This window comes from Manis pentadactyla, chromosome 11, assembly GCF_030020395.1.
Source record: "Manis pentadactyla isolate mManPen7 chromosome 11, mManPen7.hap1, whole genome shotgun sequence".
NCBI lineage: Eukaryota > Metazoa > Chordata > Mammalia > Pholidota > Manidae > Manis > Manis pentadactyla.
Genome location: NC_080029.1, coordinates 119,943,739 through 119,964,672, shown reverse-complemented (window position 1 = coordinate 119,964,672; position 20,934 = coordinate 119,943,739). Strand labels below are relative to the sequence as shown.

The 20,934-nt window shown below is 34.6% G+C and overlaps 1 protein-coding gene across 2 annotated transcripts in view; it reads right to left on the bottom strand.

The window, feature by feature from the left end:
• The window catches only part of ARIH1 (ariadne RBR E3 ubiquitin protein ligase 1), a 133,244-nt gene that overhangs the window by 67,724 nt on the left and 44,586 nt on the right, over positions 1 to 20,934 (bottom strand). For both annotated transcript variants that reach the window (XR_008992666.1, XM_036907797.2), the window contains exon 2: positions 19,414 to 19,481. Coding sequence is in view for 1 of the 2 variants with exons in the window: in XM_036907797.2 (XP_036763692.2) it covers positions 19,414 to 19,481 (68 nt within the window). In the remaining variant the exon portion in view is untranslated. The remainder of the gene's footprint in view (positions 1 to 19,413; positions 19,482 to 20,934) is intronic.

Sequence of the window (20,934 nt, the reverse complement as noted above, 5' to 3'; positions counted from 1 at the left end):
TTTAAATAATATGTTTTACATTCATGTTAACCCTCTAGTTTTGGTTGGAACTTTCTACAGCTTTTCCGAGTTGCTTATCATTTTATATATGTATTTTTTACTAATTACACTGTTTTCACATTATATAGTTCTTCTTTCAACAATGATGAAAACTGTTTTTTGTTTCCTTAACTTGATTGCCTCAATTACCTAGACCTAATCATAAATTTAAATGTGTGTGGCCAAAATCCGAATTTATGCCTCCCTGCAAATAATCTCTATTTTGACAGCATTCATTTCCTTCCATTACTGAATTCTGTAGTCAAAATAATTTTCTTTCACTTTGTAATTCAAATCTTTTTAACTGGCATATATGTAGGTTTATTCAGTCCTGAAATTTAAGTAGTTCTATAAGGGTTTATCTCAACATTTAACTTGTTTGCAATGCCATTCATATATTAATTATTTCAAGATCTTTTACTTATTAAGACTGTTCTCTGCTTGAACTGTACTCAGTCTTTTTGTTCATTTTGACCTTCACGTCCACAAATTCCTTCTTTGTCCTTTCCATCTTACGTATCTCTATTTTCCATTGTATTTACCCTATTTCTTGCTGTTGTCAACGTGCTTCTGTGAGATTGTCTCTTCATTCTTTTTTAGTTTTGTCAGCTTTTTCATTTTTGTTTTATCAGCTTATCTTTGATCCCTTAGAGTCTTTAATTTCTTTAAAAGAACAAAGAACCCTTTTCTTTCTAATTATAGTTTTATTAAGGACTACCATGCTCAAGTATATGGGTGGATTCTTAACTCCTTATATTGTTTTTACTCAGTCACTCTTTGAGAGTTCCTTCAGTTTTGTTGACTTTTAGGTACATCCTTGCTTGTAAAAAACAGGCTAAAAAATGAAGAGACTGACTCAGTGTGAAGCACTGCAGTTTAGACCTTGTTTGATGAGTTAACACATACTTGCCTCTGCTTCACTGACTTTGCTAACCACTGCAAAGCTTATCCTAGGACCCTGCTTCCATTCTTTCCTGCAACTCTTGCCCATCCTTTTTCAGAACACTGTACTGATGAAAATAAAAAATAGAAAGGCAGTAGTATGGTTTTTCCTTCAGTGCAAGCCTTTCTCAGCACTCCACCCCATCTCTCACATAGCCTAAACTTCTCTAGATTAAGATTGTTAGAAGGGAAACTGGGGAGGTTTCTCAGTAGAGATGATATAAATCGTCTCTCTCCAGGATTCTTTCTGTTCACTCAGTATTGTTTACAGAAATATACTTAAGCAAACTAGCACTTAATCAGCCAACTTGCCAGAATATTTAGATCTTAATTTTTTCATTTCATCTGATTCCTAGAAAGAAATATACTAAATAATATGAACTAAATTTCATGGCAGGAGCAGTTACAACCAAAAACCTATGTCCAGTTGCAGGAAAGAGAGATATGGCTGGCAGGGCACATCACTGGCTAGTGTGTGTTTCTTTTTGAATTCTGAATGACTTCGACATCATTGTTTGCCATTTTCCTGTTAGGATTTTATCTTAAAGGCTCTGGAGCTTCACACTTCATAAAAAGACTACTACTGAAGAAGTATTTATTTTCCCAACAGACTCAGAAAAGCAACAATATTAAGCTAATGTAAAGTCATATAGTGGGCTTTTCTACTGTATATTTTTAGGTTCTTAAAGAGAGTTTGTAACCCTCTTTACAGGTCTTTAAAACTTCCATTAGATATTTATAACAATAAATTGTACTGCCATAAATGAGCCTTTGAGGAAGCAAAACATACATATATGAAAACTTATAAAAACACATTATATGTTATATATATATATATATATATCCATGTATAAATATGCATACACATTTTTACTTTTAAATAACCAAATTTTTGTTTCAATATTTTCATGTGGCATTTTATGGCTATCAAATTTCAATTTCAAAAGGCAACAAAACAGTCACAATTATTCTATACATTAATTATAGTTATAAAAAACTATAAAACTAAGAACTATAGGACAAAGCACTAAAAATGATCCATGACCTCCACATCTCTTCTAGGAACTGCCATGTCAACTATCCATTGGCCACATTAACCTGCTTCTGGTATAATTTTTTCTACTTTTAGAAAAGCTATATTTAAGCAAAAATGTCAACAGACCAAAAAGCTACATTAAATTTGGTTAAATGATATGGGTGAATAAGAACTGCCACTGTTTTTGTAAAAAGCAAAGATAACAGGTAACAGGTAAGGCATGAAAATGACACTCTTAAAACAGCAAAATCAAACAGAGTAGATACACGAAGAGAGAAGGCTTCCTAGTCTGTAGTAGAAAGCCAACAGATAAAGCACAGTATGGCAGTACAAATAAGTTAGTAAGAAATACTTAAGTGTTTACAATGCTCTTCTAGGGACTAAGATTGGAACTGAAAGTTTGGAGCACTATTTTTCAATTAGAACCCTTACAAAACTATCAGATGTTAAAAAAAATGTAACTGTTACTTTAATCAAAATTTAAATCAAAAAAAGAAACAGAACGTAAATTTCATTTAAATTAACAGATTCACTGCATCCTCTGTGGTTTTTAAAGGTAGTCTTTCAAAAGACAAACTAAAATTAGAATGTAAGATGACTGGCACACTTATGAACCTCTAGCAGGTAAAGTTCAGAATTTCAGAGAACTAAAACTTCCTTAAGGACTTAGGGATAGAAGACATTTTTTTTCTAAGGAAGATTTTGGGTACCCTTAAGAAATAAGATCTAATGAGGACTTATACAAGTTTATAAGAAATTGCTTGAAAAGTTTTGGGTCTTTTAAGCTAATCTAAAAAATTTATTTCACATTTAGTATTAATGTATCATGTGTTTTATAGCTAAATAAACATGCTCATCATGTATTTAAGAGAAAAAACACTTTTTGAGATTCTGATAGAAGACTCTCCCCCTCTTGGGGGCAACTCAACCTAATAAAAAAAACAGCACGATAATAAAATCTCCTGAGCTTCCTTACTGCTAATTTAAACACCACTTGACAAAGAAGCCACTAAATAATACTACTTTCAAGTTTCAGTACAAAAATCTTATCGCACAATTTCTGAGAAACTTTCTGCCATTTGTTCCTCCAGACTTTATCCTTTTTGGTTCTAAGCCATGATGAAAGCAAGTGCATTAAGAAACTAACCACAGTGAAACAGATGTAAGATAATTCCTTCCACGCTTGAATTAGCAAAATCGTAAGGGAAACATGTAAACAATTAAGACATGCCATCTTCCAAAAAAGGCTCCTACCCCCATTTACTATAGAAAAATTTAAATATACAAAAGCCAAAAAACAGTAAAACTGGACTCCCACATAACCATCACCTAGCTTTAACAATTATCAACATTTTGCTAATCAAAAGGCTTTTTTGAAGAGGAAGATTTTATTCTCATATGACTTCCAAGGTAGATATGAAAGTATATTGGACATTTTAGGAAAAAGCTGATGACTATTCCCTTCATAAAAGAGAACGGAGAATTCTACACTACAAGCTTCAGAAGACACAGATGATGGTTTCCCTCACACTTCAAGACACATGTGTCACCTTTACTAGTAGTCTGTCCATGTTTTCTGGCTTATTTTCCCCCATGATGAAAAGCCTCAAAGCTTCTATTATTTTCTCAAAAGAGACTATCAACCCCCAAATGACAAGACCCAGTATTTTTTTAAAAACAATTTTTTACTTCAAAGAAAACAAAGACAATGGCTTCTGTGTCCTCTGCCTAAATATATGCATGCAAGGGAAGTCTACACCCCCTGCTCTGCTCAAAGGTCTTCTTCTCCTACTACACATGAGCAACACAAACTTAGTAAATAAAATGAAACAATCTATTTGTGATTTAGGCAACAATGTATCTGATTCCAACTAAAGAGAAAAACAGTTTCTTCTAGAACATAAAAAGAAATCTTCTTTATTTTGATAATGGTATTTCAATATACTCAATGAAGGCCTCAGGTTGTAAATGTTGAGCACTAGAAATTAAAAAAGGATGTTTAAAATCTAGTTACACTAAAACTTAAGAATAATCAATCAAAATAAAAGATGGTGTATACCATGATTAATTTTTACATAGTTCCCTCACAGATTAAGCAACTACACATGGGAATTATGCTAGTGACTGGCAGTGTTAATTAACTGCTCTGAAGTAAGGAGATGGACAGCTATTTGCAATATGACATGCTCAGCATTTGAGAAGTGGGGGGAAAATGCTAGGTTAGTGTAGAAAATAGCAACTAACTTCAAAAAGCCAAAATAACAGTAAAGGTGATAAGAATTCAGAGTACAGAGATCCAGGGGCAACATCCAAGCTGTATATGATGTACAGACTTGTCCATGATGCCTGTGAGCACAATCCCAGAAAGAAATATTATTGATGCTCTCTGAATCTATGGAAAGCTATAGCTCTTGAGGTTGGGGCGTGAAGACTTGAGGGAATCCCAACAGGGTACAGAGGGACAAGTACAGACATACAGGATGAAATGAAGGTATAGGTTTTCAGGAGTCAAACAGTTTAACCTTGATGTGGTAGAAATCACAACAGTAGCAGAGGTTGATAAAATGAACTGACGTGATCAAAGTTAAGTTTAGGAGAGATGTTATCCTGGAGCCTAGGAAGACAATGAGGAAACTGCCTCAAAAAAAGTGTTGTAAGGCACTGTTAACTCTGCATGTCCAAAAACAAGCTGAACCTTCTAAAATTGCTCCTTTTCCTATGTGCATTTTAAAATTGTTTTTATTGTGAAAACACAATTTGACAACAGTGTGTAAACATGAGCTTACATGTCGTTATAAAGCAAACAAACACCTGTGTATCAGCATAACCCAGGACAAGAATTAAAACATTGCCAGTACTTCAGAAACCCTCCAAATGTCCCTTCTCGGTAACAAGTTCTCTACCCAAGAGGGAATCACTATCCTGTTTTTCTTTATAGCTTTACCACTTAAACATGTATCTTAACAACACAGCCTAATCATGCCTGTTTTTGAATTTCATATAACACAACCATATGAGAAATAGGTATTCCTTTAGTTCTGCCACTCAATATGACGGGTTTTTAAGGTTCATCTACATAGTCAATGATAGCTCTAGTTCATTTATATTTTTTGCTGAATAGTTATTATATAAATGTACTATTATTACCTATATATAGGCATTTAAGTTGTTTGCAGGTTAACAGCTATTAAGGGTAATGCTACTTAGAACGTACTTATGATTTTGAATTTAGACATGCATGGTTTATTTCTATCGGGTATATACTTGGGAATGGTATTACTGGGTCAAAGATATACATAAAATGCTAAGAGAGAAAATAATTTTTATATTTCTTTCTAAAATCATTTATTTTAATATCTCATCTGTAAACCACTGGGTTTTCTGTGTACACAATTCTATATGGTCAATGAATGTATTTACCATCTCCCTTACAAATGCTACTTTTTCTTTTTTAGTACACTATTGGCTAGGATCATCCTCAGTATAATGAAAAGAAATGAAAATAACAGATATCCTTGTGCTGAACTCCACCTAAAAGGGAAATCCTTTCAATATTTCAGCATGAATTATCATATCTCCTACAGATATTTCTATAGATTAGATCAATAAAGTTTCCTTTTGTGCCTAGCTTACTAATGGCTTCTTTAAAATCAGATTACTGATTTTTAGCAACTACTCCTCTGCATCTATAGAAATACTTTTCTCATTAGTTTAATCAAGTGACCAATCATACGGAATTGCTTCAGCTTAAATCAACCTACCATTCCTGGGATAAATCTAGATAGGCCATGCTAAGTAATTATCCCTTTTACGTACCACTGAATTCAATTTGCAAGTATTTTGAGGGTTTTGTTTGTTTCCACCTACATACATGAGAGAAACTGGCCTGAAATTTTTCTTTGGGTTTTGGTATCAAGGTTGTGATAGCCTCACAAAGGGGATCCTCTTTCTCTGTTTTTTTTTTTTTTTTAAAGAATATAAGGATTAGAGAAATAGAAGGCTGGAGTTATTGTCTCATTAAATGTTCATAGAATTTTCCAGTATACCCATCTGGACTTAATGCTTTTCTTCATAGAAAAATTTCACTTTATAGTTAAAGCCTCATACAGGTCTTCTATTTCTACTGGGAATTTTGTTAAATTCCAAATTTCTAAGATATTATCCATTTCGTGTGAAATTTCAAATTTGACACAGTTATCGACAGTATGTTCTTAGGAGTTTGTTATTATTAAGTATCTGCAGAATTCAAAGTGACATTCTTTTTCATTCCTGATGTTATTTGTGTCCTTTTTCTTGATTATTCTCACCACTGTGTCAATTTTATTAGTTTTTTTAAAAAAAAACATCTTTTGACTTCCTGATTCCATTTATTATATGCTTCTTATATTTTATTAAATTCTATTATTTATTCTTTTACTTTCTCTGAATTAATTCTGCTGTTCCTTTTCTATCTTGACACATTCTAGCTCATTACTTTAGACATTTAAGATGAAGGCTTAGCTCATTACTTTTACTATATATGCACATTCAAGGCTGTAAATTCCACTCTTTAACACAACTCAGGCTGCATTCCCCAATTTTCCCCTTAACATTCAAAAAAGTTGCTTAAACAACAAGTATGAGTATTTGAAACTTCTATCAACACTGACAGAACTTCCAATAAAATGCTGGCTTAAAAAAAATACAAGGATAACCTAGAAGAAATGGACAACTTTCTAGAAAAAGACAACCTTCCAAGGCTGACCCAGGAAGAAACAGAAAATCTAAATAGACCAATTACCAGCAAAGAAATTGAATTGGTAATCAAAAAACTACCTAAGAACAAAAGCCATGGACCAGATAGTTTCACTGCTGAATTTTATCAAACATTTAGTGAAGACCTAATACCCATCCTCCTTTAAGTTTTCCAAAAAGTAGAAGAGGAGGGAATACTCCCAAACTCACTGTATGAGGCCAACATCACTCTAATACAAAACCAGGCAAAGACATCACAATAAAAGAAAATTACACACCAATATCCCTGATGAACATAGATGCAAAAATACTCAACAAAATATTAGCAAACTGAATTCAAAAATACATCAAAAAGATCATCCATCATGATCAAGTAGGATTCATCTCAGGGATGCATGGATGGTACAACATTCGAAAATCTATCAACATCATCCACCACATCAACAAAAAGAAAGACAAAAACCACATGATTATCTCCAGAGATAGTGAAAAAACATTCGACAAAATTCAACATCCATTCATGATAAAAACTCTCAACAAAATGGGCACAGAGGGCAAGTACCACAACATACTAAAGCCATATATGACAAACCCACAGCCAACATCATACTTAACAGCGAGAAGCTGAAAGCTTTTCCTTTAAGATAGGGAAGAAGACAAGGATGCCTACTCTCCCCACTTTCATTCAACATAGTTCTGGAGGTCCTAGCCATGGCAATCAGACAACACAAAGAAATAGAAGGCATCCAGACTGGCAAGGAAAAAGTCAAACTGTTCCTGTTTGCAGATGACATGATATCATACATAAAAAACCCTAAAGAACCCACTCCAAAACTACTAGATCTAATATATGAATTCAGCAAAGTTGCAGGATACAAAAAAACATAGAAATCTGTTGCATTCCTATACACTAACGATGAACTAGCAGAAAGAGAAATCAGGAAAACAATTCCATTCACAATTGCATCAAAAAGAATAAAATACCTAGGAATAAACCTAACCAAGGAAGTGAAAGACCTATACCCTGAAAACTACAAGACACTCTTAAGAGGACACTAAAAAATGGAAACTCATCCCATGCTCTTGGCTAGGAAGAATTAATATTGTCAAAATGGCCATCTTGCCTAAAGTAATCTACAGACTCAATGCAATCCCTATCAAAATACCAACAGCATTCTTCAATGAAATGGAAAAAATAGTTTTAAAATTCATATGGAACCACAAAAGACCCGAATAGCCAAAGCAATCCTGAGAAGGAAGAGTAAAGTAGGGGGAATTACTCTCCCTGACTGCAAGCTCTACTACAAAGCCATAGCAATCAAGACAATTTGGTACTGGCACAAGAACGACCCATAGACCAGTGGAAAAGAACAGAGAGCCTAGATATAAACCCACACATATACATGGTCAATTAATATATGATAAAGGAGCCATGGACATACAACGGGGAAATGACAGCCTCTTCTACAGCTGGTCTTGGCAAAACTGGACAGCTACATGTATGAAACTGGATTATTGTGTAATCCCATACACAAAAGTAAACTCAAAATGGATCAAAGACCTGAATGCAAGTCATGAAACCATAAAACTCTTAGAAATAAACATAGGCAAAAATCTCTTGGACATAAACATGAGCAACTTCTTCATGAACGTATCTCCCCGGGCAAGGGAAACAAAAGCAAAAATGAACAATTGGCACTATATCAAATTAAAAAGCTTCTGTACAGCAAATGACACCATCATTAGAACAAAAAGAAATCCTACAGTATGAGAGAATATATTCATATATGATATATCCAATAAGCGGTTGACATCCAAATTATATAAAGAGCTCACACACCTCAACAAACAAAAAGCAAATAATCCAAGTAAAAAATATGCAGAAGAGCTGAACAGACACTTCTCCAAAGAAGAAATTCAGATGGCCAACAGGCACATGTAAAGATGCTCCACAACGTTAATCATCAGAGAAATGCAAATTAAAGCCACAATGAGATATCACCTCACACCAGTTAGGATGGCCAACATCCAAAAGACAAACAACAAATGTTGGCGAGGATGTGGAGAAAGGGCAACCCTCCTACACTGGTGGGAAGGTAAATTAGTTCACCCATTGTGGAAAGCAGTATGGAGGTTCCTCAAAAAACTCAAAACAGAAATACCGTTTGACCCAGGAATTCCACTCCTAGGAATTTACCCTAAGAATGCAGGAGCCCAGTTTCAAAAAGACATTTGCACCCCTGTTTATTGCAGCACTATTTACAATAGCCAAGAAATGGAAGCAACCTAAGTGTCCATCAGTAGATGAATGCATAAAGAAGATGTGCTACATATACACAATGGAATATTATTCAGCCATAAGAAGAAAACAAATCCTACCATTTGCAACAACATGGATGGAGCTGGAGGGTATTATGCTCAGTGAAATAAGCCATATAGAGAAAGACAAGTATCAAATGATTTCACTCATCTGTGGAGTATAAGAACAAAGGAAAAACTGAAGGAACAAAACAGCAGCTGACTTACAGAATCCAAGAATGGACTAACAGTTACCAAAGGGAAAGGGACTGGAGAGGATGGGTGGGAAGGGAGGGATAAGGGGGAAAAGGGGTATTACGATTGGCACACATAATGTAGCAGTGGGGGGACACGGGAAAGGCAGTACATACAGAGAAGACAAGTAATGATTCTATAGCATCTCACTATACTGATGGACAGTGACTGTAATGGGGTATGTGGGAGGGAGTTGATAATAGGGAGATTCTAGTAACCATAATGTTGTTTAAATAATCGTACATTGATACCAAAGTAAAAAAACAAAACAAAGGCTAGGTACAACATAAAGCTATTTATCTCAGTTAAAAGATAGCACTGTTTATAAATACATTTCCAATGAACATCGCATTCCAGGTTGGCATTATTTTCTTTCAACCTACTGAAGTATCATTCTAGTATACTTCCACTACTGCTTTTGGGAAGTCAACTGTTTTCTAAAGAGCATAAAACATCTATTTTACATATTTTCTATATATACATTGTTATACATACTTTCACTTTCTGAAAGCACTTAGTTCTTACTGCTTTTATGATTCTCTCTTTATTTTTGCTGTTGTTTCTGTAGTTTCCCTACGATGTTTTAAAAAATGTGGAACTATTTTACCATATTTCTTAAAATCTGAAATGCTTTGGTACTGAAATTTCATGATCTTACCAGAAAGTGAAATGGGAAGATTTTCACGTAACTCAAAATTTCAGTATTGCTGGACTGTAAGGTACCTTCAATTGAAAGATATATTTAGATTTTTAGTCATGTTAAAATGTCAAAGTATTTTAGAATCAATGAAGGAGTATTTATTATTCATGGGAACTGCAATGTTCCTTGAATGTATGGCACTTTTGTCTTTTACCAATCTGGAAAATTATCAGCCATTATATCTTAAATATTGCCTCTGGTTCGTTCTAAGACTCAATGAGACCTTCTCATATATTCCCTATTTCTTAACCTTTCTTGTCGCTTTTCCATTTAGTGTATGTGCTTATTAATTCTGGATAGTGGTTTGATCTTCCAGTACACTAAAAACTCTCTTAAGTTTTGTCCAATCTGCTGTCAAGCTAATTCACTGAGTTAATCTTGTTTATTTTGCTTATGCAAATTCTTTTTCACACCTGTCAGCTCATACTTTCCAGTTTCCCGACAGCATACCCATTTTAGTCTGTATCTGACAATTTTAAAATTTGGAGTCCCAAGTTGGCATGTTTTAATTAGAAAAATAATTTGAGGAAGTAGTTTGAGGACTTAAAGTTCTTTTCTTAGGACAGATCATTTACTTCTGTCAAGTGCCAGGCTACACTAACAGTCTGGAACCATCTTTGTACAAGTTCAAGGCTTGAGGTTTTCTGGGCCACCTAGACGACATGAATACTATCTTTAGTCCTTAAAAACTTGTTTGACATAATCCTCACTTTTGGAGAGCCTATGACTCCAACTTTTTCCCACTAACCAAACAAAATCACAGCTCAGTCTCTTAGCTACTTCTTCTGAATCAGCCTGTCTTTCCAGGGCAAAGCAGCCTGGACTGCTTGACTTATTTCTCTAGATTCTCTCAGGCCGTAACTCTCTAATTCCTATTTTACTAATTCTTTTGATGCTCTTGATTTTTTCAGAGATGTTTCAGTATTTTGTCTAGCTTTCTCTATTGTATTTAGCGACTGGAATGGTCTACAATGTGAGAAGTTTCCCAGTCTTCTGTATTTTCTCTGTTAAAACTCAACCACCTTCACATCTCTTCCATCTACATTGCACTTTCAATTAACAGTTACCATCCTAGCCTTTTCCCTTTATTACAAGTTTTCCAGTTGGTCCTCCTGCCTCCAATCAGCTCATATTGTGATAAGATTTTTTTCTGCAATAATGATCTTATGCCACATTTCTCCATAAAACAACCTCCAAAGACTTCCCATTTAAGGGAAAAAGCCTGAATTCATTTGCTTAGAATTCAAAGTCCTCCAAAATATGCTTCCTATTAAACATGTCCAATCATCTCCCCTCTATTCTTCACATACTCTAGCCACTCTAAGTCTCATTACCATTCAACAAATGTTCCTCAGACCTTCCCCCAAACTTTTTTCTGAACTGGAATCTCCAGGTTCCCGCATCCCCCTGCCTTTCCAAGTCCATCAAATGCCACCTCATCAAAAAATCCTTTCATGAAGTCAGAAATAATCTTTTAGTATTCTCATAAAACTTTACCTCTAAGTACCCTGGGTGTAGAAACTGTGTATGTGTGATACACTGTTGTATGCACCCACCTCTTCACCACTAAACCTCTACTCAGTATCTTAAATGCAGCTTATACTCAAAAACATTCTTGAAATTTATGAAGTAGAGAGATAGCAGGGAGACTACTGGGATGACAGAATGGATTTTTTTTAAAAACTTCAGACAAGGTAATTAAGGGAGAAAACTGCTCCAAGTTCCTACAGCTAGTAGGTGGTAGAGCAGAGATGCCATGTTCATAATGGATATAGCATAAGAAGATGGTACTTTTGCTGCTTTCCACATTGCTCCCCAACAAACACCTGAATTTTTAAACAGGAAACACCCCACTATATTGTAGAAGAATAGTGATGAATGCCATCACAAAAGCAGGTTTCTGACAAACCATTATTTACTTTCACATCCCAGAAGTTAATTGTCAAATACATTACTACTAACGTAGCTAAGAAAAGCTCCGTATTATCACAGTAACATAAAAGTGCTAACTCCAGTACTATTCACCAAATGGGTGTTAATGCTTCAGAATGAAAAGTGGGAAGCTATTTGCAACACACCCTGGGAAAAATTGAAATCAATCTTCAAGACTGATTACACCTGCCACTGAAAGTGAGTCATGGACCACCTATATTTCCCCTTACCTCAAATCAAACATATCAGTTACCTCATTAATACCTACCTTATAAACTACCAACTAAAGTGAATTTTTAATAATTAATAAAACTAGACCTCTAAGAAAAGAAATCTGAGTTACAGGAGAGAAGACACTGATTTTTACTTCTTACCAACCCTAAAGGAGCTTGATTTAGGAGGTTGTGTCTCTAACTCTGCCAAACTGAAATCTGACTTACATGCATGTTATAATTTCAATAAAACTTTAACTACAGAAAACGTAGAAATGGCTGGACTTAATTAAAATATTTATTAAACACTGACTGCATGTATTATGTGCTAGGTTATGTTAGGTGCAAGATGAAAAACGAAAAAAGATAGTTTCTATGCAAAGAACTCTAACAGAAGTGATGAAATAATAAGTCAAATACACATTAAGATGTAAAAGAAGGAGTGATTAATGTCTTGAGAAATAAGGAAAAGCACCTTATAAGTAAAGATTAAACTGGGTTCTGAAGGACAATTAGAAAAAACGATAATACGGAAGGCATGCCATGTGTGGGCCAATGACAGTACAATTCCAAAGATGCTCCCTAGAGCTGTACTGCTAACAGCCTACTTGATACCCACACAAAAGGCCTGTGTCAGACAAAGGAAGCAGATGCAAAGTTGAAGCAACACAAAAAATGTATTTGGTGATCACCTCAGAAGTTCTGTAATACTAAACTATATAATATGAGAACAGAAATAAAGATACAGAAATAAGAAAAGGTGCCACAAGGCAGACAGAAATTGGATTTTTAAGAGTCCTGTCCTGTCATAAAAAGAAACAGAAGAAGGCACAATGCACTCTCCCAGACTCTCCTGCTTGGGCAGATCCCTGAGCAGGGTGACCTACAGGTTATGAAAAGCATAGTACCTGAAGAAGAGTCCATGAGGAAGTCATTCTAACCACAGGATAAGGAAATACCCAGCTTTTAGAAGCTGCAGCAGCAGAAATGTGAGTCCTGGCCTCACGCTCTGCACAGGGGACAAGCTGCTGTGCCGGTGCCCAGGGGGAGCAACGGAGCCTCCACTCAAACGTCTGCCATGGAGATTCTGGCACTTACCCGGGCACACAGCCTTCATGGCTGACCTCAACCCTGAATGTCTTTCATTTAACTTCTTAAAGTTTGATTACAACTACAAACCCTGACTGACATATCAGGAGAGGAGGAGAAGGTTCAAGATATGATAGCTGAAATAATGGAAACAACATCCCACAATAATTATGATTAAGATCAAAGCCCATATGGATGAAGGAGGGCAGATATGGCTGCTGCACTTCTGAGTCTCTGATTTGCTGTTTGCTTCATCTGGAGAAGCACGGGAAGAAATGTAGTGAAATAGAGAAAATTCTATTTAGTCTGCAGAACAGAAGAAAAATTAATCTACAGAGTAAAACAGCAGAAGACTGTGTAAGAAACAAAATGGCCAAGGTCTGGAAAGCTGCTATGAGAGGTAAAAGAAGAAACCAAATGATAAAATGGTCCCTCCTCCACCAGCCCTTCCCACCTTCACCAAAATGGATTTTAAAAGAATGTATTACTTGTTTTTATGGTCAGGACAAACTTGTTTAAACTGTGGACCAGAGGAATTAGTGGCAATAATCTATAACTTTATTGCCCTTAATGGACCATGAGCTCCTCCTCCAGGGCAGGGATGATGGCTCACAAATGAATAAAATAAAAGAAACATTGATATACCTGGTGTATGGAAATTAGAAAATAGAGCAAGAAAATTAAATTCAAAACACATCACAATTTTGACTGGGTAAGATTTATCCCTATGTCAAAATGAATAGAAATGATACATGAATATATTCTTTGTTATCAACAAGGAAGCAAGATTTTTAAAAATTGTTTTGTAATAAAATTTATCTGCCACATTGTCTACCTTTTCTTGTGATTCCTGGGATCCTAAATAATTACAAGATCATCACATGAGTGATCTCTCTTTTTATACTCAAGAACTGGGATGCATACAGTGTGACTGAAGCTAAGCTTGCTTAGATTTGTGTTTGTTTTCATTCTCCAAGGGTATGGGGGAAGGGGAATGGAAAAGGGAAGGGTCCGGGTACTGGTATTTAAAAAAAGTTCTCAGGTACTTCTAACATGCAACCACTTTAATAGGTTACCAGTTGATTTTCTTTGGTTTCCTAGGTAGATGATTATATTGCCTACATAATTTTTTTTTAATGAAAATGTTTTCAATTTAAATGTGATTATTTTCTGTATTATCTTGTGTATAAAGCTTTTCTGAGACTACTGAGAAAAATTCACAGAATACATAAAAATATAAAATAATCCATCATCTTCTCATCCAAAAATAATCTTCATGCACTTATTTAATTCTCTGTATATTATTCATCAGAACTTTCAATACATTTAAATGGTGGTGACAGACAATAACCTTTTTTTATTTTAAGAGACATGTTTCCAATGTTTCAAAATTAAATATAATTTTGCTGTAGATTTTTAGTGGATACCCTTTATTAAGTCAAGAAATTACCTTCTCAGTTTGCTAAAAAAAAATTTTTTTCTAAATCCTGGGTAAATGCACATTATTAAATGCATTACTGGCACTTACTAAAATTACCTTTTGGTTCCTATTTATTAACTTGTTAAAGTAGTAAATGATATAGAGGAGTTTTTCCCCAATGGTGATCTATTCTTGCATTCCTAGACCATTAATTCTTTCAACTGAATTAAGTATTATTTTATTTATGAATTCAATAGCTATGTTCATAATAAAGATGGTTTTCTTATGCTGTCTTTGTCAAATATTTTAATTTAACCCAGGTTATTCGGATTTGGCTAATATGAGTTAATGATGTCCTAACCTTTTCTACAATCTGAAATAATCTTCAATAGGAACTAGCTGTTTCTTCAATGTAAATTAGACAGAACTTGTCCATAAAATAACTTACAGGTTTTCAGAGAAAGAGAGGAATCTTTAGTATATTTAGTACATTTTTCCAATGTTATTTTTCTAGTTCTGGGAGAGCAATGTAGGTAATTTCCATTTCTAAGCTTTCAAGTGTATTGGTAAAAGATGCCGTTTTCCCATCTGTAAGGCATTATTCCTAACGTTATTTGTCCTTTTCCCCCTACCCTCATTTGGCAATGGCTGACTCCTCCACCCCGCGGCCCCTTTACAAAATAGATGATTAGCAGTTTTAGCTCACAACAAAACTGAACAGAAAGTACAGAGTTCCCATATACTCCTCAACACCACCATACACACCACCTCACTATCCATTACCTCACAGCAGAGTGGTTCATTTGAAATACCAATGAACCTACAATGACACATCATTACCACTCAAAGTCCATAGATAACATTAGGTTTCATTTTGGTGTTATTCATTCTATGGGTTTAGACAAATGTACAGTGACATATATCCACCATAACAGTTTCTTACAGTTAAGTTTCACTGCCCTAAAAAACCTTTTTGTTCTACATATTCATCCTTCCTTCCCCTTAACCCTGGCAAACACTGACATTTTTACTGTCTCCATAGTTTTGCCTTTTCCAGAATGTCATTTAGTTGGAATCATATAGCATGTAGCCTTTTCAGACTGGCTTCTTCCACTAAGTAATATGTATTTAACGTTCCTCCATGTGTTTTCATGGCATAATAGCTTATTTCTTTTCAGCACTGAATAATAATCCATTGTTGGGATGTACCAGTTTATTCATCCATTCACCTACTGATGGACATTTTGATTGCTTCTAAGTTTTAGCAATTAGGAACATCTGTGTGCAGGTTTTTGTGTGCACATATGGTTTTAACTCACTTGAGAAATAATGAAGAAGCATGACTGCTGTATCCTATGCTAAGTGTTATGATTAGTTTTGTAACAAAATGCCAAACTGGAAGTAAAGTGCTGTACCATTTTGCATTTCCACCATCAATGAATGAGAGTTCCTGTTGCTCCACACTATCATCAGTATTTACGAATGTCAGTATTTTGAATTTTGACCATTAATAGGTGTATAGTGGTATCTCATTTTAATTAGCAATGCTCTAATGATATATGATAATGATCTCTTCATATACAGGAGATACCTACCTATCTTCTTTGGCAAGGTATCTATTCCAATTTATGCCCATTTTTTAATTGGGCTGTTTTCTTACTGTTAGGTTTTAAGATTTCGTTGTGTATTTTGAATAATGATCTTTTAACAGACAATTTGCAAATATTTTCTCCAGGTCTGCAGCTTCTTTTCTCATTCTCTTGATTCTTTCCCTTTAAAAAAAAGATCTGCCTTTTTATTCATTTTGCTCTCTAATTGCATTAATGTTGTTTTTCTCTTAAATACCTATTCTATTCTCTTCGGGTTTGTTGCTGTGTATTTTTGGAACTTTCTGTTTCAAAGACTTAATTTGTTTTTTTTCTACCAATAAGACTGTAAATGTCCCTGTACCTCTTTAGCCACATCCCACATTTGTACTTTCATTATGTAGTTCTAATTATTTTAATAATTTCATTTTTGGATTCTAAGAGTTATTTGGAAGTTTGAAAATAGAATGCATATCACTTTTCACTGGAATTTTCTAGAATGTGACCAATCTGAGAGAATAATATGCTCTGAAGACTACCAAATACCAATATATGTTTTAAATCCTGTCTTATGTTTGTTTATTGATAAACTGTCTAGGAGAAAACATTGGTATAAGAACAGTTACATGCCCAGAGAGATAGGGGAGAGTGAGCAAGAATAAAGTTATTAAATGAATAAGCTGGATACTGTTGAAATAATTCAAGATAGCTAAATAGCAGAATGGATGTAGAAAGAAAAGCAAGTTGGTGAATCAAAGGTAAACCTGAGGAATTTTCACAGACTGGAGTAGAAAAACAAAGATGACAAGTATAAAAAGCATTTTGAAAAACGTTAGAAGACTCGGAAAAGAGATCCAGAAGTTTCAACATGTGACAGGAATTCCAGAAAGCATCAAGAGAATGGAGAACAGGTAATACCATAGAGATAACAGCTAAAAATTTCCCCAAACCAGAAATATTAATCCTTAACGTTTAAAGGGCCCAACTGGCTATGTTTTCAAAATGTATCCCACAACTCTCAGAATATTAATTATTTCTCTGAGGGCACACAAAAATTTATCACATATGAAATTATTTAAATGACTGAAGTCTAGAAGAAAAAGGTTTATTTGGAGAAAACAGTGGTACATAAGAAACACATTAGAAACAAAAAGTTAAGTATATTGATAGTAAAAGTGTTTGACATCAAATGAAAAATTATATTATCAACTTACCAGGCTGAGAGGGGAAGAGGAAAGGATAGAGGAAACAAGTATGCTATAGTTTTTGTCTTGTGCAGGGCATTGATAAAAACACTGTAACTAAATACTGTTATAATCTTAAGAGTTTTAGGTATGCATATACAAATTGTATGGGTAACCACTAGGAAAACTGAAATAAAACACAGAATTCTGAAATGAAAGGGGAAAAAAAAAAAGAAAATTTGATCAAGTCAACAAAATAACCAAATAGAAAAACAGTAAATATATAAAGCACAATGTACAGAGGCAGTAGTTAAACCTAAACATTAGTAATCATAAATAAAGTATGGCAGACAACATAGGATATAATGTGAAATTCATTAAATGAGAAAGAAAGATACTGCAGATTAATTTTTAAAACACTAAAGATATACTGGCACACAGTAACATATTTTCTGGATATATAAAACAAAAATTGAAATTATAAAGAGAAACTGAAAAGTTCACATATACAGTTTCCCAGAAGCCACCTACTTTTTATTCATACCTACCACATTTAAATACAATATTAAACTGAAAAATGCTTTCAGCAGTGTCAAATGTTATAGGAGAAAATTCAAAACATCTTGGGAGAAATACATTAATAAGAGACAAACTGTACATAAGTCTTGTTCACTAGAAGAGTATCAGGTGTAAACAATGAAAACACCTTTCCCTAACAGAGGTGTCATAAAATAAGCCTGAAAATAAACAGTACCAAGAAATACCACTGACTTCAAATAAAATGATCAGATCCACGGGGGAGCAGTCGGGTGGGCAGGAGGAGAGGTGGGGGAGAGAATGACAGCAGTCAAGGAGCATATTATTCTTCATGAACCCTGGGGAAGGCTATGTAGTATATGTTTAAGAACATAAGCTTTGGAGGCCAAAAAACCAGAGCTTGAGTCCTAAATCAGAACTACGTTACAAAACTGAGGTACATATATTAAGCTCTATGCCTTACTTTCTGTATCAGTTAAGTGGGGATAATAGTTTCTGGCCCCATAAAGCTATTAGGAGGATAAAATGAATGAATGCGTGATACAGAGGGCTCAATAACTGGAAACTATTATTGTTATTATTAAACTGTGGTTGGGATGCAAGGTGTGAAAAATCTGGTAATAGTCTTGGTATTATTTAATATTTTTTACAAAGTGTCTTCAATTTTAAAATCAAATGGGAAATATTTTCCATTTATTTCTCATATTTGGGTTCTTAGTTCCCAACAAATAACTGCAATGTTTTATTTAAATTAGGATTGCTAATTTTAGACAGACAGAATAAAGCTGATAAAATAAATATGGCTATCACTCTATCACCTTATATACTCAAATTTCCAATATAAGGAGAAAAAAGTTAAAAATAGTATTAATATTGTCACTCTCCAGTCCCAGTAATTTCTTCCCTTTTAGAACTAGAAACATTTTCAGAGAGAAATGTAAAAAGTATTCAATGGAATATAATCTTGCACTGAAACCAGAGAACCAATCAAAACAACTGTTTTGGTGGCCAGGATACCTTGAGAAACTTCTTTGTTTTTACTGAATGTCATTAATATGCTTAACACTAATGAAAAGGTTTATGAGCAAGAAATAGTTAAGTAATTAAAGGAATATCTTATTCATGTGTTCCAAGAATGTATCAAGCCCTTTTTAAAAAACTTATCCTTAGTTCTCAGTACTCAAGAGGATATAATGTAGAAGATACTGAAGTAGAGCCCTCCACCTTATCTTCAGAATAAAATAAGAAACATTAAACATGAATTCCTTTAGCACTGAGTTTACTGCAAAATGTGCAGATGGAAATACAGGAAATTAAAACAGATACTACCTGCACACTGGTTTGTCACATAATGGTGTATAAATCAACTCCTTACTTGCTTCTGGTAAACTCAGTTCAACAGGTTTTCTATGTTACTTCTAAGCACAAGCTGACAATATAGTTCCTTACCTTTCCATTAGTTTCTCTTTATCCCAATTGAAGTGGCTAAGGAGTATTCTTGTAATAGTTGCTGGATTCTAAAGGGGGGAAAAAAAGTCATTTTAAGGTAATAGCACTTCATTGACACTTAGTGAATTTTTAGGTTGAACTTAAATTTTGACAACACCCCACCCAAATTTCTTAAGGTAATTCTTTATTCTAATAACAAAATTTTAAGATCAAGACTAGTTAAAAATAGTATGCCACATTAATATGCCAGATTTCTATGGGATTCTAAAAGTAGAATTCAAAATAAGCCAAAAAGAAATAAAATGAAAGAACAGTAGTATTAAATCAAGCACTAATTAACTTTTTTTGCAATTTAAGATTTAACAGACGGCCACATCAACACAATGTTAATAAAATTTCTTATACCGTATGTATTGAATAGTTCAAATGAGGTAAACGATTTTTAAGTCACAGGTACTTTGAGATATTTAAAGAATACAACCAAATACCTGTACTGTGCAATAATCAGAGTATAATCTCAGGATGCTATCTCATTTCCAGAAGCAAAGTCTAACACCATGAAATAAACCTGAAGTTTACTGACCTATCATTCAATGCTGTCACAAATATTTTCATTTCCCATGAAACTTAGTTTACTATTTGGGTTACTTACTATAAAGTTAGCTTACTATTTGGGTAGAGAATTTTAACTTAGAAGTGCAATGGGGCCTAAAAGTTGGGCTAAGCCTGATTCATTCAAAGACACTAGAGCTAGTTAAAATATCAGAGATGGAACTCAAACCTGAGTCTGTTTATTGTATTTCAAGTATAATTTTATTACATCAAATATCATTCCAAAAATAAAGGTCTCTGTAAATAAAACCTTTAATTCATTATAGCTAGACCACAGTAATAGTTAACAAGTAACCCTGTATAAAAATGTCATGAAAGGATTTAGTGGGAAGAGGATCAAAATGGCAGCATGAGTAGGGTGGCGGAAATCTCCTCCCAAAAACATATATACTTTTGAAAATACAACAAATACAGCTACACCTAAAAGAGACACCAGAAGATACAGTACAACAGCCAGGCTACATATACATCTGCAAGAACTCAGAATCTCACGGAAAGGGTAAGACACAAAGCCACGACCCAGCGGGACCCGAGCACTCCCCACAACCGAGCTCACTGGCAGGAGGAAAAGAATGAGAGTGGGGAGGGAGTGGAAGGACAGGTATCCCAAATAACCAGCCCTAGTAATCTGCACGGGGAGCACAGACACACATTGCATGGGGGTACTGGATGGAATGGAAAAGTAAAATCCAAGACGGTGCCTGCGAGTGGGTCGCCACACCTGGCTCCCCTGGGACACAAGAAAAGCGGGTGCCTTTTTAAAAGTCTTAAAGGGACAAGGGCTTAACAGATGGACAAGATCGTCCAGGCATACTCAGCTCAGCAGGCTGGGAATCCTAAGGAACTTCAGGTGCCCCAACCTCCTGGGTGGTAACCCAGCCCTGAAGCTTCTCACGGCCATCAGCAGCC